General features: G+C 37.2%; 1 protein-coding gene across 1 annotated transcript in view; it reads right to left on the minus strand.

Annotated features, from left to right (window-relative positions):
- cdh7a (cadherin 7a) overlaps positions 1 to 16,208 on the minus strand; it is a 52,018-nt gene that overhangs the window by 25,256 nt on the left and 10,554 nt on the right. Inside the window, exons 3-6 of the mRNA XM_026252733.1 lie at positions 7,242 to 7,536; positions 4,531 to 4,650; positions 3,410 to 3,577; positions 2,749 to 2,936 (exon numbers count right to left, since the gene is read on the minus strand). Of these exons, the coding sequence (XP_026108518.1) occupies positions 2,749 to 2,936; positions 3,410 to 3,577; positions 4,531 to 4,650; positions 7,242 to 7,536 (771 nt within the window). The remainder of the gene's footprint in view (positions 1 to 2,748; positions 2,937 to 3,409; positions 3,578 to 4,530; positions 4,651 to 7,241; positions 7,537 to 16,208) is intronic.

Consider the following 16,208-nt stretch of genomic DNA (forward strand, 5'->3'; position numbering starts at 1 on the left):
GTAGTTTTAAAAGTCAGTTTATTCAGGGTTCGTATAAAAACTGCAAAATGAAATTCCAGGACTTTCAAGGACCTTTCAAGCACTACTCTGTTAGTTTTCAAGGACTAAAATCAGAGATCTTACTTATCAAACAATATTTTTATTATCTTTCAAATTCTAATAAACTAATACAACAAAGTGGCATCAATAAAGTGCAGCACAAAAGTATGCAAGGACTGTGGCAACTATAACAAAGGATAATATGGCAAAGTTTCCTTATTCAAACTGATTTTCTTTTTTGTGAATATTTGATTGACCTGAAGAATTAATGCTGTATCTTACACTTGGGAAACTATGAGCTATATCACCACTTATCAACACTTGGGTGTGTGACGATACACTTAGCTCATGAGATGACTTAGTTCACTAGAATGAGACAATAATTTAATACTATTTTTGTCTTTTGATCACACAAACCAAAACAATGCAGTTGTATTTTAAAATATTATAATCAAGGTCTGTAACTATGATTATGATTATTTTGGTAATCAAGTAATCTACTGATTATTTTGACAACTGAGTAATCTGACTTTTTTTTTTATGTAATACAAATAGTCGTAAGTGAAAAACAGTCTTTAGTATGACTAATTATATATTTTTATATAAACTAATGATGAGGAAATAATAATAGTAATTACACGGTTTTATTAAATAACCCTGACAAAATAGGCATAAATAATGTAATACGCCTGTACACAAAATATGAACATAGCCAACTTAAGTGTTTGGCTGTTTGGGATGCATCATCCTTGGTACTGCCCCTTTTGTGAAGGGGGATTTTGAATTAGGGTTGGTACCATGTCCAGGGTTTCCCACTGATCTTAACTGATGCTGAACAAACATCAAGTAACTGACTGCACTGCTGTTCTGGTGTTGTTGTTGTTTATATATAGCTTTAGGTTTTGTTAGAGTGCCGTCTTTTATTTCTGTTTGTTTGTTTTGTGTTTGAAGAACTGGCACAAGATTGCGCTGGTCTGCGTGTGAGTTATCTGGGAGGCTTAATTCCAGTAATCTGGCTCTTCTTGGCCATTTTATTCCCATTTATCCCTCCTCAGTGCCAGTGGCTGTGTTTTGTTTGTATTTTTGTGTAAACTGTTATTATATTGACTTTTTGTGTGTGGATTTAAGTCTTTAAAGTGGGAGGGGTTTGCCATGGTACCCTGTGTGTCTTTCTCATTGTACTTTATGGTTTTTTTATGTTACTGGTATAGACTTGATGTGATTGTGAAGTATTGTGTCTGTTGATTTGTCTTTATTAATTGTATTAATTATTATCTTATATATATATATATAAATATATTTTTAAACGCCCGACCACTCTTACCACACAAATATAAAACACTGTATTGTGTATACAATATACAGAGTTCAAAATTCAAGTTTTCAAACAGATTATTTTTGTGTCCATGTCCATTGCATATATAATTAAAAAATGTTTACAAGTATTTTAGTCTAATTTCTCTGTGTGAATGTAAAGTGGTGTAACCCAGTAAAAAATAATACATATATATATATATCGCTTAAATACACTTGAGTGCACAGATCTGGTCAATAACTTCTGAAACACTGTTTTATTCAGACTTGAATGTTGTTGTTTTTTTTTATCTGTTTTATCTGTTTTCTTGGGAATTTGGAGTTTATTCATATTTAAAATTTGATTAAATATTAATATTTAAAACATACGATATATATAGGGTGAAGGGGAAGGGGGGTCAAAGCAGTTAAGGGGAACGATTGCCTGTGGGAAGACAATGTTCTCAGGTCCAGTAGTTTAGGAGTGTATATGCTCCGAGGCTTCTGCCAGAAGGCAGAACGTCAGAAAAAGCGGAAGGCCAAAGTACTGTCCTTCATTCTGTTACTGACTTTCTTAAGACACTGCTTCTTCAGGGCAAATAACATGCTGAGCAGTCTGCACTGTAGGGTGTCCAGTGAGAGGAAGAGCAGTTTCCAAACTCTGTTGATTTCCTGAAGACAACAATTATCTCTTTGTCTTGAATGACATTAAGAGATGGTTGACTCCTTAACATTTTTCTAGATCTCTCATCTCCTCTCATTGTTGTTGATGAGCCCTAGCACTGCAATGTTATCTCTAAAGTTGGTGATATAGTTTCTGGGGTGCCTGGCAACCAGGCTGAGATTCAACAGAAAGAACAATAAAGGTCTGAGGACATAGCCCTGGGGGATACTGGTAGTCAGGGTGACAATTTGGGAGGCCTGGCCATGAATCCTGGCTGCCTGAGGTATGTTTGTCAAGAAATCTGACAAACAGCTTCAATGTCTAGTTTTGAAGCAAAATACCTGCTATCTGTAATCCAAAAATAAATAAATAAATAAATATGATTTGTAACATGAGTGGTATTTATATTGAATAGTTTAGGCTTTCAGCAAAACGTCAGTAGTCAGGTGTAGGTGGGATGGAGGTCTTGATAAGCGTCATGTCCAACTGCTAACAGTGCTTCATTATTATGCTTCATTACTTTGACACAAATTCAAAGATGTCTTATATTAGACGTGATCCCAGTGGTTGTTAGTGTCTTCTATACACATAGTCTCAGATTAACCTCTAACAGCATCTAAAGATTTACATCTATCACATTTTTTTTATTCTCGCCCCTTTGACAGGCATGAAGAATGTATTGCCTTCACACTTATTTCCTGTCAGCAATGGAGCCGAAAGTACATATAAAGTTTGGCCTGCCTCTGGCCTACCTTTTGTAGAATTATGACTCCTTCCTGGGTATCTTTGTCTGGCACGACCCTGAACACCCCAAGGCCGTCGCCCTCTATAATCCTGTAGTCCATCTCAGCATTTGGTCCGATGTCAGAATCCAAGGCTTTTATCTTAGCCACCACTGATGCCACAGGCAGGGATTCAGGCACAGCAAACTGATAGGATTCTGCAAAAGACGCCCAGCAAACACACACACCCATACGCAGTGGTTATTGATGATGCTATTTCTCTTTTTTCCTTCCTTATCACCCAGCTGTTAGGGCCAGGTCTGAACTAATAATGTATTTCTCTGCTCCGTAGCAGGTAAGCCACTCTAGATATAGCAAGCATGAAGATAGTATAAGCTCTTTACACTCCCAGACACATACTGATTCCACCAATAGTATCATGCGGTAAAATAGGGACAGAAATAACTAAGACAATAATCTAAAATCCTGTATTATAAAAGAAGATTGTTCATTTCTATTCTAAAGATCATCTACCTTATAATTACACAGCAACTACAGCGAGCGCTTGATCTCTATAATACAAGATCATTAAAAATCTCATATTGCTTGCATGCAAATTAAATGGGGAGGCAGCATGCATTAATGATGCATCAGGTCCACGTTTGTTTTATAGCTGACAGAATAATCATACTCCTTGAAAAACGGGGCGGGTTGTCGTTAACGTCCGTAAGAGTGACCGTCACCGATGTGGTGCCTGAGAGTCCTCCCATCTGACCAACCATGTCTTTGGCCTGGATTACCAGTAGATACTGATCTCGTGCTTCTCGATCCATGTTGGGCAGAGCCGTCCTCACAATGCCTGCACAGAAAATAGGACTGTTTTAGTGAAGGTCTTGTTGCCTTGTGCTGATTAAAATGTAAGAAAAATGGGGGGTTGTTGATGCATGAGATGTACTGTGTAATGATAATATCCTTCTGGCCTGTAAAAGCCGTGAAAAAGCATCTAGATTACAATATAGATCACTTCCCTTCTGCATTATACGGAGATGGAGTGTGCATCAATTAAAATAGGATTACCATTTAGTAATCTAAATAGCAAGGACCTTTTCCAGATTTGTTAGGCCATATCATAATGGATCTCTCCACAATGAGTCAAATCCACTGAGCCCAGTGAAGGACTGTAAATCAATTTTCTCTCCAAGTCATTGTTAGTTTTGGATTTCTTATTGCTTGGCACACCCGAGAGTGATTAAATAGTACCTACTTCCTTTTTGTGCACAGAAAGCTACGATAAATCCTAATCAATAAGCGCTACTATTTGTTATATCTGCCTTCATTTTCCTTCACATGCTGTGGTGGCATCTCTCAAATTAGCTGCATACTTTAAAAGAAAAAGGAGAAAAAGTTTAATCAAGCTTTGTAATTCACACAGCTGATTGAGTCCATATGTGGAAATGACCTCAGTTACAGCTAGTGCTGATTACATTAAGGATTTCATTCCCTGTAATCAGTTGGAAAGGTGCAGCGCTAACTTCATCACAAGTACCATCAACTTTTTCTGTCTTTAAGTGAGTCAATCAAAACAGCAGTCTCTTGACGTTTTCATGTTTGCATTCCAGGAATTGGTGGTTATTGTGTAATAGCTTTTGAAAAGACTTGCCCCTCAAGTGATTTTGTGATATTGTGCACTGTTTACTTAAAAAACGTGATTGGTGAGAATGACTCAAAATCTTGCTGCTGGATAACATTTTAGTGCTTAAATATTTGACTGACAATATTGCAAAGAAATAAAAATTTGTAACTTATGTGTACCTGTCTTTGGTTCCACAGAGAAATAGGGTTGTCCTTCAAGGATGCTGTACACGACTCTGGCACTGTTTCCGTATGTAGGGTCATCTGCGTCAGTCGCCTTAACCTCAACCACAGATGTGCCTGGAACAAATTATCCACGCAATTTGATCAAAATGGTACCAGACATACACTGGCATTGAGCCTCCCTTGATTACAGAACTGATATCTGATGTAGACAGAAAACATCAGAAAACATGAACAGGATCAAGTAAACCAATAAAGAAACATTTGGATGCACACAAGTAGATGTCCATTGTTCTCCTCCAGCAAAGTGTTTGAAAGAAGACTCTCCAAGCTTGCATTTATTTGATTAAAAATACAGTAAAAACAATAATATTGGGAAAATATTATTACAACTTCAAACAACTGTTTTCCATGTTTAATATATGATATGCATTAAAAGAGGCTGCTTTTGCCTCCCTGAACCATCTGACATGACGTCAGTCACAGAAACGAGGCATCTGCTGCTGATCGCTATACCATACAGGAAGTTCATTAGAGTGTTTTGTAAGTAATTACATTTAATAAAAGAGCCACAGTGGCTTCTCCAGTGACAACAACGTTCATTTCCATTGTGCATTAATTTCTCCAGAAATTACAATTATGTTCTCTTGAACACATGCAATGGAAATGCTGCTTTATCCATAAATTATTTTCACAGTTGTTTTACACATTTTTCAAACGTTAATGCAGCCTAACTCAGATAGAAGCATATCTTGTGTTGGCTTCTGCAGTATTTTGTATTCTTGTGCCTGTCTTGATTACAGAGTACAAAGCTGGTGTTGCCTCAGTTCTCATTAAGCCATGCACCCTTGCAAAAAGCCCTGAAGGACAAAACAAATCTAATCAGAAGCCAAACACACACTTTAAACACATTTCTGTATGTGGCCTGCACATGCTTTTCGCAACACATGTACTATTGTTGAAAAGTTTGGGGACGGCAGGTAATTATTATATATATTTTTCATTGCTTTTTTAAGTCTCTTATGCTGCATTTATACGATAAAAACAGTAAAACAGTAATGTTACAAAATACTGATACAATTTCAAATATCTGTTATTTTTAAATATATTTTAAAATATAATTTAATTTAAAAGAACGTTCAGTAGCCATTTGTCTTCAGTGTCACATGATCCTTCAGAATTCATTTGAATGTGTTGATTTATTGTTCAAGAAAAAATTATTATTATCATCACAGTGGAAAACAGTTGTGCTGCTTAATCTTTATTTTGTAAAAAAAAAAGTACAAATCTTTACTTTTTATCCACCATAGGTAAATAAAAGTAATAATTTCTTTGGAAAAACGTAAATGGTTTATTCTGTAGGACTGAACCACAAAGGCAAGTTTGGTGCTACTTTACTGGCTTACTGATATTTCCCAGATTTGATTTAAACTGTAAAATGGCTAATGGAAAGTGCCAGGCCTTCGTTTTAGCACAATTTACAGACCGCTCCAGACTGTGGTGTTCCTCAGAAATGCAAATTATCATTAAATGCATTTGCTTGTAAAAACAAAGGAGACATTTGGGGACAGGCCCAGATGTTGTCATATTGGTAACCTAAGCATCTGGAAACCCAGCTGAGTGTACAAAAACGCAGCACCATGGTAACACCTCACCACAGGGACCAAGGCCAAATGACTGTTACTCTTTATCTGATGGTACGATGTGATTTCATCTCTTATATGTAACCTTGTACCTCTGCAGAATCATTTCAGACTCTTTAGATTCAACAGGCCGCTACATTTATAGCCAGTTAAGGACACCGGCATATGGCCAGCCCTTAAATACATATCACAGAGAAACCGCAATGTGGGAAAGTGATTGGATGGGAGTATAAGGCATATGTTGTGAATTTCCATTCGGCATCACGCTGACGTCTGGATTGAGGGAGGGGTGTCTGGGTTAAGTTGTGGACCTCACACTTGCAAACAATCTCCTGTTTCTTAATTACCAAATTAAATTAATCATTTTCTCGTTAATCAAATCCATTAATCACCAGTTGACTGCTAATGAATTTCAATGGATCTATAAAGCAGTCATTGAGGACAAGGGTCACTTGCATTCACAGAGGCTAATGGCTTTGTTCACACCGTTGGACAGACACTGGCAGCCAGCATGTTAATTGCTCTTAGAAAAAAGCATGTCAATGATTGTGTGATTGTCAGCTACTATGCTCGGCGAGGTCGAACTGACAAACAAGTGCCTTGTACTGGGTGCATTAATTATGTATATTACAGTTCATACTGTAGGTGGTCCGCAGCTCACACTCACACCTAAACAAATTCTAGACACAATTGTCTAATTTTGAAACTGGATGTCAAAATATCTGTTATGGATGCACCGAATATTTAAATCATGGCCGAAGAGCTTATATTTGTTTTATGTTTATAACTGATTACTGATAAATGTTAACCATAATCAAAATGTATCATTGAATTAAAAAAATGTTGTGTTTGTTGTAAGTTTATCAACCTTAAGTTTATTAAGTTTACATTACCTTTGCCATCATATAATGCTCACTTAAAGAAAATGAACATGAAAATGTCCACAATTAACCAATTATAGTAAATAACTTTAAAAACCTATATATTTTATAACCATATATATTGTGTATTCCTAACATCCCTTTTTGGTGATTGGTTTTGTATGGATAAATCCAAGGCACTTACCAACAGGAGACATTTCGGGAACTTGAGCATTGTAAGGGCCGTCCAGGAACTTGGGCTCATTGTCATTGATATCCTGCACTTTGATAACAAATTCAGACTCTGGTTCGACTGGCAGGTTGGTGGCACGGTCTCGGGCCTGAGCTCGCAGCGTGTAGTAGGCCTGTTCCTCCCGGTCCAGGCGCTTCGTGGCATGTATGTCACCTGTGTTCTCATCGATGGTGAAAATAGAGGTTGCACCTTCACCATTAAGCACATATTTTACTTTGCCCTCCCCTCTGTCCACATCTGAATGAAGCTACAGGGAAAGAAGAAGAAATGAAAAAACATTCATATCTATTATCATTGTAATGGTTGTCTAGTTAGCATAGTAATGAATAATGCCAGTAATTGTGTTTACTCATGAGAAAGTACTTCTGCAGTGCTTTAAATAATGAATGGGGATAAACCATCTCCAGCAGATTTGTGCAAGTCAACAAAAGAGAATGGACTGAATAAATGTCAAATCTCACAAGTTATTCTTCCTCACACATTTCAGAACACATGAATGCATAGGTGGAGGGTGAACTTATTCAAGGGTAAGGCTAAAAGCAGCCAAATGTATTAAACATTAGAAACCCCCCTTTTTTAGGCAAGAATAAGACATGGGTGTCAAGTACGGAAAAAAAAAGTTTTTACAATAAAAAAAACATCCGAAATAAATACTTACAGTATATGTTTCCTTTCCACGGTTATTCAAACAGCGTATAAATTGTATAAAGAAAATAAAATCACTAACATTGATCTATGGCAAGTTTAAGCACTCTCAAAAAAAAGCAAAACTATAGTTATTATCACTGAAGCTGTATACACTGTGAAATGAATCTCTTACTTACATTGTACGTACAGTACATCTGCGCTTTGTTTATGATGAGACAATTCGCAAGAGTTCGGAATTCAGTCATCGAAAGCGCACGCACTCAACAAAACGTATACATTTGAATGATGACTCATCTGAATGCCTCTGATTGGCCATTGCATTCCTAAACTCAACAGAATTGTTTGTGATTGGTTAAAATGTGCAACACTGCAAAAACGCCTAAAATGTAAAACACGGTCTATTCATATTCACTTTTTTTTAGCAACAGACTAATAGATTTAATTTGTTTGTGCATTTTTTTTCCAATTTAGAGGCATTTTTGCCCTTAAGTCCCTTTGACTAAATTAAAATAATATATATAAATATATATATATATATATAATATAAATAATATAATAATAAAATCCATCTTTCCTTGTTAGAATATGGCTTGAGATGCTGTTGCTGTGAGTTATTTTCCAACTAAAAAAATAAATAAAAAAAATCTAAACAACAACGGCAGTGGGAAATCTCAGAAATCTCACGGTCAGTGGTTCTGTTCTGAATGTTTAGTCAGATTTATGAGTGTACAGTTGTTTTGTGAGAAGCCTGACAATACATGGTTTGTTATTTTACATTAACCATTGTGTTTAAATAGTGCCAAAAATGCACATTCGTAATATACATAAAAACTGTTCAATTTAATTGGCAGTCCAGAAATTTTCTCATGCCATTACCATTTTATGGCAGCTGACTTGGTATTTCCGTCACCAGCATTGAGTGATTTTATTAACTTGTTTATTTCTTAAATTATTTTATTTCCCTCTCTGGGGGATAATAAGCCAAGTCTTTAGCTTTTCCTCTCTTTGCTTTTCTTTCCTTTATATAAATATATATTTTTTGTCTTCAAATCCACATCCTTATACTTTCATGTACAGGATCTAGCTGGTATGAAAAGACAACTTGTTTGCTTCATTTAAGCAGTCCTTTCATATCATAAGTCTTTATGATGCTCACAGACTCACAATGATAGGCTAGTGCACCATAGCTGCATCGCTTTCAAGGGACAAAGTAAACCCATGATTGAATTTGGGAAAATGGCAAACAGTGTCCTGTGGTGTGACATGCTATAATTCATCTAAAACCATTTCAAACAACATTATTCTAATGGTTTTATATTGCACATGCAGTTTATGACCACATTCTCTATATGGAACTGTATTTTTTATTCATTTGTCACACCACAGGACTACAAAAAGGAAACAAAAAGCTCCCATCTAGTCACATCTGGTTTAGGTTGCCGTTTACTTGCCAATAAAACAGCGCAGCTCCACATATGATGTCAGTTAATCAAAAATTACAATTGTTTCAGTGCAGGAACCGAGCACGCTAATGACACTTGAGGCTAATTAATCAAAGTAAATGTGTGTTTGGATGTCAGTGCTGGCAATTCACCGAGGCCAACACTGGTCTGATGACTGCTGTGTGGCTCAGCTCTGGAATTTTTTATTTTTTTTGTAATGTTTATTTTGACCATAATTCACCATGATGATGACTGCAGATCATTAGATTCTGTGCACTCAGTTACACCACCCCAGCTCGCAAACTCATCTAAAATTATTTCAATAAATGTACATATATTTTCATCTGAATAAAGCTGTCAAACCTATTATCAGTTTTGAAGTACCATTCTCAGAAGTTCAAAAAGTTGTCACATTAACAACATTTATAATGTTACAAAAGATTCCATTCTTTTGAAATTTCTATTCATCCATGAATCCTGAAAACGTATCACTGTTTCCATCACAATATTAATCAGCACGACATTAATAATAAGAAGCATTGTTTCTTGAGCACTGGAGTAATGACTGCTGAAAATTCAGCTTTGCCATCACAGGAAAAAATTACATTCAAAAATGCATAATTATAGAAAACAGCAATTATATTAATAGTTATTTTAAATAGAAATAATATTTCATAACTTTTACTGTATTTTTAATCAAATAAATGCAGCTTTGGTGAGCATAAAAACATAAGAAAATACATGAACCATGAATCTGAACATGAACCTTTGAAAAGCAGTGTATTTGCTAAAAAAATATAAATACATATTATAATAATAATTGATGACTTATTTGGAAATACATAGATTTTTTTTTCTCTCTATGATGAGACTGTCCCTCATCCTAATGTGAAATGCAACCAACTACCAAGTAGCAAATCACGATTCATGTCTTTTGAGGTGAAAATGTGATGAGGATGATTTAATGTTAATAAAATGTACAATTCATTTCAGTTGATGTCTCACAATGTGTTTTTTTGTTTTGTTTGTAATTTCACAGCTGTAAAACCCTACTGAAGTTGGAAAGCTCTGCTTTTCTATCACAAATGTGCCAAATCTGCTGATGTAATTACAACCGCTAATGTTAGAGAAGGCAGGGAGGCCGGGGGAGACTAAGCGTGCCATTGTTTCCATTGGTACCATTGTTAAAAATAATTATCCAATCAGCGTGTTCTCTTTCAGCGCTGAGGAGTGTTGAGAAAAGAAACCTTACAGGGGAGGCTAGCCTCCCTTCTGGTATATCAACCAATCATCATAGAGACATAAATTACATGCTATTAGTCTTAACGTCTCCCGCTGCGCTGATAATGTACCAATTACTTATGAGTAGTGATATTTGACCACCAACAGATTTACCAAACTGTCATTCAAACAGTATATACAAGTAAAAATAAAGGGAGAACACGCCTAAGCTGGATAAAGGCTAACATTACAGCAGTCAGCTCTTTTAGCACAGACTTTTAAGAAGGGATGGATGGTTGCTTCAAGTGATAGGCCAGGTAAGTTGAATTATATTACCTTGCTGTGTGTTTATCATTTTCTTTATGTTTTCCGACTAAAAGCAACCAAAAAGTCACATTAAAGTGGTTTAGGAAATAATAATAATAAGCAGAGATCCCCAGACCAATACAGTTTGTGTGCCTCCTCTATTTTAAAACCCACAAGCCACCACTGACAGGAAACACTTCCAACACAGGAAAGAAAACAACATTAGAACTTAAAAAGACATTTAAATGTCTGTGCCAAGTATTTCAAATCGATATTATACATGTTTTCAGACAGCTTTCTGAGCATAGCTTATATGTTTGTGTGCGTGTGAATATGATGAAACCGTGAATCACTCTCCTATGCAGGAATGCAACCCTTGGGTCGTCTCTTGACTTAGTCCTCTATCTCTCACCCTTTGGCTCTTTTCAGCTCAGAGATAAAAAATAAATAAGAACTGGAGAGATGGAAAGGCTAAAGTTGCACGTTAATGAGCTGCTGAGAACAAGATCAACAAGCTAAACAGGAAGGAGAGGAAGGAGGAACCGAGCCTGAGGAGGGAACTACATGAGGAAGCCAGTTAGGACCGTGAAGTCTTGGGATGAGCGCTTACCTTTTCTCTTTCAGCCTGTAGTTAAACCTACCGGCAATCTTGCCGCCCCTACCAAACTGGCTGAGTCATGCTATGTCTGAGTGTGTAAATCAGCAATGTGGGTTGTTGTTGATGGAGATGATAGAACAACATAGCGTTTCCTTCATCTGGACTGGGACCAGTCTCACGCTGCCAACACATTCCACGTCAATACAGAAGATAAATGAAGACTGTCATTATGTCCCTGTCATCTGTCTCTGGCAAACCAGCGAGCCCAATTACGTCGTGAGATTACAAACGCTGCCTGTTTTACACACAGCTAATTTATGTTCATCTGTCTCCTTCTTGGATCCTGCAGGGGTGCCCTTAATATGATGCTCTGTCTCTTACCCGCTCTCACTCCCTCCAAATACGGAAAGATTATGGATATGGCAAACGTGGAACTGCCTTGCCTGCCAGCGCACATCAATTACTTTCCTCACAATCCCACCTAATGAGAGAATTTCAAACTGAAACGAACTTCGTGATAAATAACACAATTGATATGAATGCCATTACTTGAGTGATCGGCTCTGGCGAGGCGTTCTCTCTGATTTAGTGTAATTTCTCCATAGCGATTTAGAAGCTGTGACTAAAATCGCACAGCAAGATATATTACAGATGGTGCCTCCCTTAATTAGCTACATCTACTCAATCAAAGCAATGAACATGCCGCTTGTCTGCGAATTAAACACTGTCTAATAAGCCACATAATATAGATGTGCAGAAATTACCAGTTTTATACGTACAAATACAAATACATACAAATAATACAAAATATTAAGCAGCAACATTTCATTTCACATTGATTGATATATATATATATATATATATATATATATATATATATATATATATATATATATATAGTAATAATATATCAATGTTTTTACTGTATTTTTGATTATATATTATATATATTTTGATTATATATATATATTAAAATTTGCAGTTATAGTTTTTAACTGTTTTTAAGCTAACGACATTGACAAAACAGCAACACTTAGTATTTACTAAGAAATATCACAGTATCAGACCATAGCTTTTTACTACACACAGACCATAATTTATCAGCCTTCTACAGTCATTATAAAAACACCGCAGTTAGACATTACTATGCTAGACCTGTGGTAAATTATCATAAAACAACTCTGAATGGAAACAGTAGGTCTGCTTTTAATGTTTCTAGTTGTATTAGCTTCAAGTACTGGATCAAACAACCTTCATATTTTCTGTCATTTCCTGGAGGAGAGGGTAACCTATTTTTGCAGTGATAGCATGATTAGCATAGCTCTTTGAGGATGACTGTGTTCTTTTGCAGGCTGGCGAACAGGGTAAACTCCCGCCACATCAAGGTTAGCACAGTGACTCAGCATCTGGTTTGTTTAATAATCATCTACGAGTTTTCCACGTGTTTTTTTAAGTTTTTTTAGAGGTAGCTAGTTGCCTATCTTTGATTATGTGCTTTGTGCATAAGAGAAATCAGGTGACACACTCTTCAAAAGCAGAAAGAAAGAGTGCTACTTTTCTGAACCATGTTCTGTAGTATGGAACACTTATCAGTTTGACCCAATAGACACAGAGCACAAGTATTTACAGTACTTGAAGTCGACTATTTAACATCGCTATTAAACTGTGCCGTGATGTTCAGAGAGAAGCATGTGGATTTGGAAGTGCTGTAACAAAACCATGTTTTGGTGATTTAAACTAGTTTAAGTCTAGATGAAACGGTGCTGACATTCTTAGCAGCTACTGTACATTGTACCATGAATGGAAAGTTAGAAGGCTGTTCAATCCACAAATCACCAGCATTTATCATGGATTTTCTTTACTAACACTAACTGAAACTATGGTATTTTGGCAAAAATGTGGTATATTGATAATTAATGTTGTTATATTATTAAAATAGTAATGTATATTGTATTAAATGTACTGTATAACAGAAGTAAGGGAATATAATTATAGTATTTTAGTTAGAAACTAGATAGTTACCTTTTACCATGAAAGCCATGCATGGTTTTACTGTGGCTCTCATAAACTTCAAATGTACAATACAATGGGAAATGTGTCACTGTCAAATGTATATTTTTGACAAATTATGAAATATTATTAGCATCTACACTTTTGAGTGGAAAAAAGTTGTTTCCCCAACACCCTACAAAATCAGGTGCAAATGATCTAAAAAATGACTACATCAATCAATAATTAACGAAATACTAAGACACATTTAGATTAGAAAAGCTGCATTCACATGAACCAAACCCTGATTCACACTCACACCAAAAGCTCTTAGCATAAACCTTCAGCATAAAGGACTGAATTTGAATCATGTTATAAGTTTGTCAGCTGTCGTTTATTCGCTGCGTAAGCACATAAGCCTAGACCTGCACTCATTAAAGCGACAGTTGCCTTAGAGATACCCTTGGCTCACAGTTTAAAGGTGAAAGAAACCTAGCTTGGGATTCTGCAGCTGTTCCCATGTCTAACGACAGAACCAAGACATGCATTGTCTTCCCTGTTCCAGGCTCAAGAGATGTAACGTTTTCCAATGTCATTTTCCTCTGCTTTCAAAACCATCTTACCACCCCGGGTAATCAAGAGCCGGGCTAAAATCCGGTCTATAATAAAGGAAAACGACTGAATCTGTGAGGAAAGGCAGTCTTTTGTACTTGATCGTTTTTTTTACATACTGGATCTATTTGCCAGTGCCTTTCAATACGCTCTCATGGCATGGGATTCTTCCCTCTGTTGTAATATTTCACCTGAATCAACACCTGCAGAGTGCTATATAAATGCAAATGGTATTTTATTGTGTTGCCAAGCTGCTCTTCATTGATGAAGTGCGAGCCACATCTCAGCCTTATTGTGGAGGATTCCTTATTCCCTGTCATTAGATTCAGTGGTGTCAGCTCATATCACTCTCCATACGAGAAAGACTCTACTCGGATTCTATTAAAAAGCTCCTCTGTGATTAGACACCCTCAATACACCTAATTATCTGAAAAGACACGATTCACTTTCTTCACCGTCTCTATTTGTGGGTGTTCAGGTGCCAACCCCTTGGCGGGCATATATGCGCGCGCACACATACTCACAAGGTTGGCACCAGAGCCTGGGCCGAGACTGCCAAGCCAATGACTTTCATCTGCACTGATGACAAATGGCCATGGCATGGACCAGTACGGACTGGAAGCAGATGAAAAGCGGCCCATGTTCTCCAGCGCTGCATTTAATTACCCAGCATATGTTAGAAATCACTCCAAAGAGGATTTGGGGAACGCTTGTTGATCAACAACATAAAAAGCGCTCTTTCTTTTCTGTTTCATTTTGTTTAATTCAGTTTGCGCAAATCATTGATGTGGTGGGAGGGCGGCCACGACGGAGGGCGCATTTAATCTGCTCGTCCCTGGCTGACGAAAAGCTTCCCGGTGGCCAGAAGGGGAGAGGAGTGTGGAGCTCTCATCCTCGCCGCGGGGTTACGGCGGTACTTCTGGTCTGCTTCTCATTAAGTGCGCATTTAGAAGGTGAGCTACGAGTTGTTTTTGGCAGGCTAAGAAAAAGGAAATGCAAATGTGCTGCGATGGAAGTCGGCCTGGGAACACTTCCCCCCCACCCTTGCTATTACACAGACTGCATCATCAAAGGATCACCCCCCCCACCCCCACCCCCCAATTAAGGCTGAATTCAAAGTATTTTTCTCTGGTGCACTCAGTGAGCCAGGCAGAACCTGATCGGGCATTCAATGCCCAGCTGAGGGATTCAAACCGACGGGCCCTGCACATCCCATGAAGCTCAAATACGGGAATGGGAGGACAGCAAGCAGCTGAGAGGCCTTGATACAGTATGCCGGATAATCAGAGATGCATTCCTGTGATTCCGAACCAGAGGCGAGATTTCTAATTACGTGGCGGGATACAAGTCCAGGTAACTTAGTGCGATGGAACTATTAACGTCATCGGACACTTGTTTATGCGTATTCCGAAGTGAACTCGCCTGGAAGTGCTGTAATGAATGTGTACTTTCAGTGGAGACACTAGGGTCATTTCTAATAATTGTTGATATTACTGAACTCACCCCGGAGACACCGATATGCATTATTCATTGCGCTCTCTTTGACATCCCTTGCGTTTGAGCATTTTATTCAAGCTGGACCTCTCATATCCATATTCATCAGGCTGCAAAGAGGTCACCATGGGCAATATTCCCAGTCGCTCATGGTATGATATCAAAATGGCAAAGACATATTCATTAAATTCATTCTGGTATAATTTTGCAGATAATAACGGGTGAGCAGATTCGACTTTGGTATGTTCGACCACATATATCTCTGTTCGCTTCTCTGCTCTTTGTTCAGAGTAACAAAAAAATCTTGTTTTCCAGCATGACCTGCAAGTGAGAGATAATCAATAAGTATAAAACCAAGAACAGAAAATGTTATTTCAAGTGTTGATTAGAGACAGAAATGAAAGGTTTCTTATGCTTTCTGCAAAATGTTTGAAACAACAACAACAACAACAAAAAAAAAAAGATGTAAATGGCAAGCTGTGTATGATGGAGATCGGTGATGTGAAAATGGCTTCAAAAGGTTCTTCTATTTTACTCTCTGGAAGCATCAAAGTCTTCCTTCTATCAGCCCGGAGTCTAAACATCACATTTCTGCCTGGAAAGTGTGTT

This window comes from Carassius auratus, unplaced genomic scaffold, assembly GCF_003368295.1.
Source record: "Carassius auratus strain Wakin unplaced genomic scaffold, ASM336829v1 scaf_tig00031651, whole genome shotgun sequence".
Classification (NCBI taxonomy): Eukaryota; Metazoa; Chordata; class Actinopteri; order Cypriniformes; family Cyprinidae; genus Carassius; species Carassius auratus.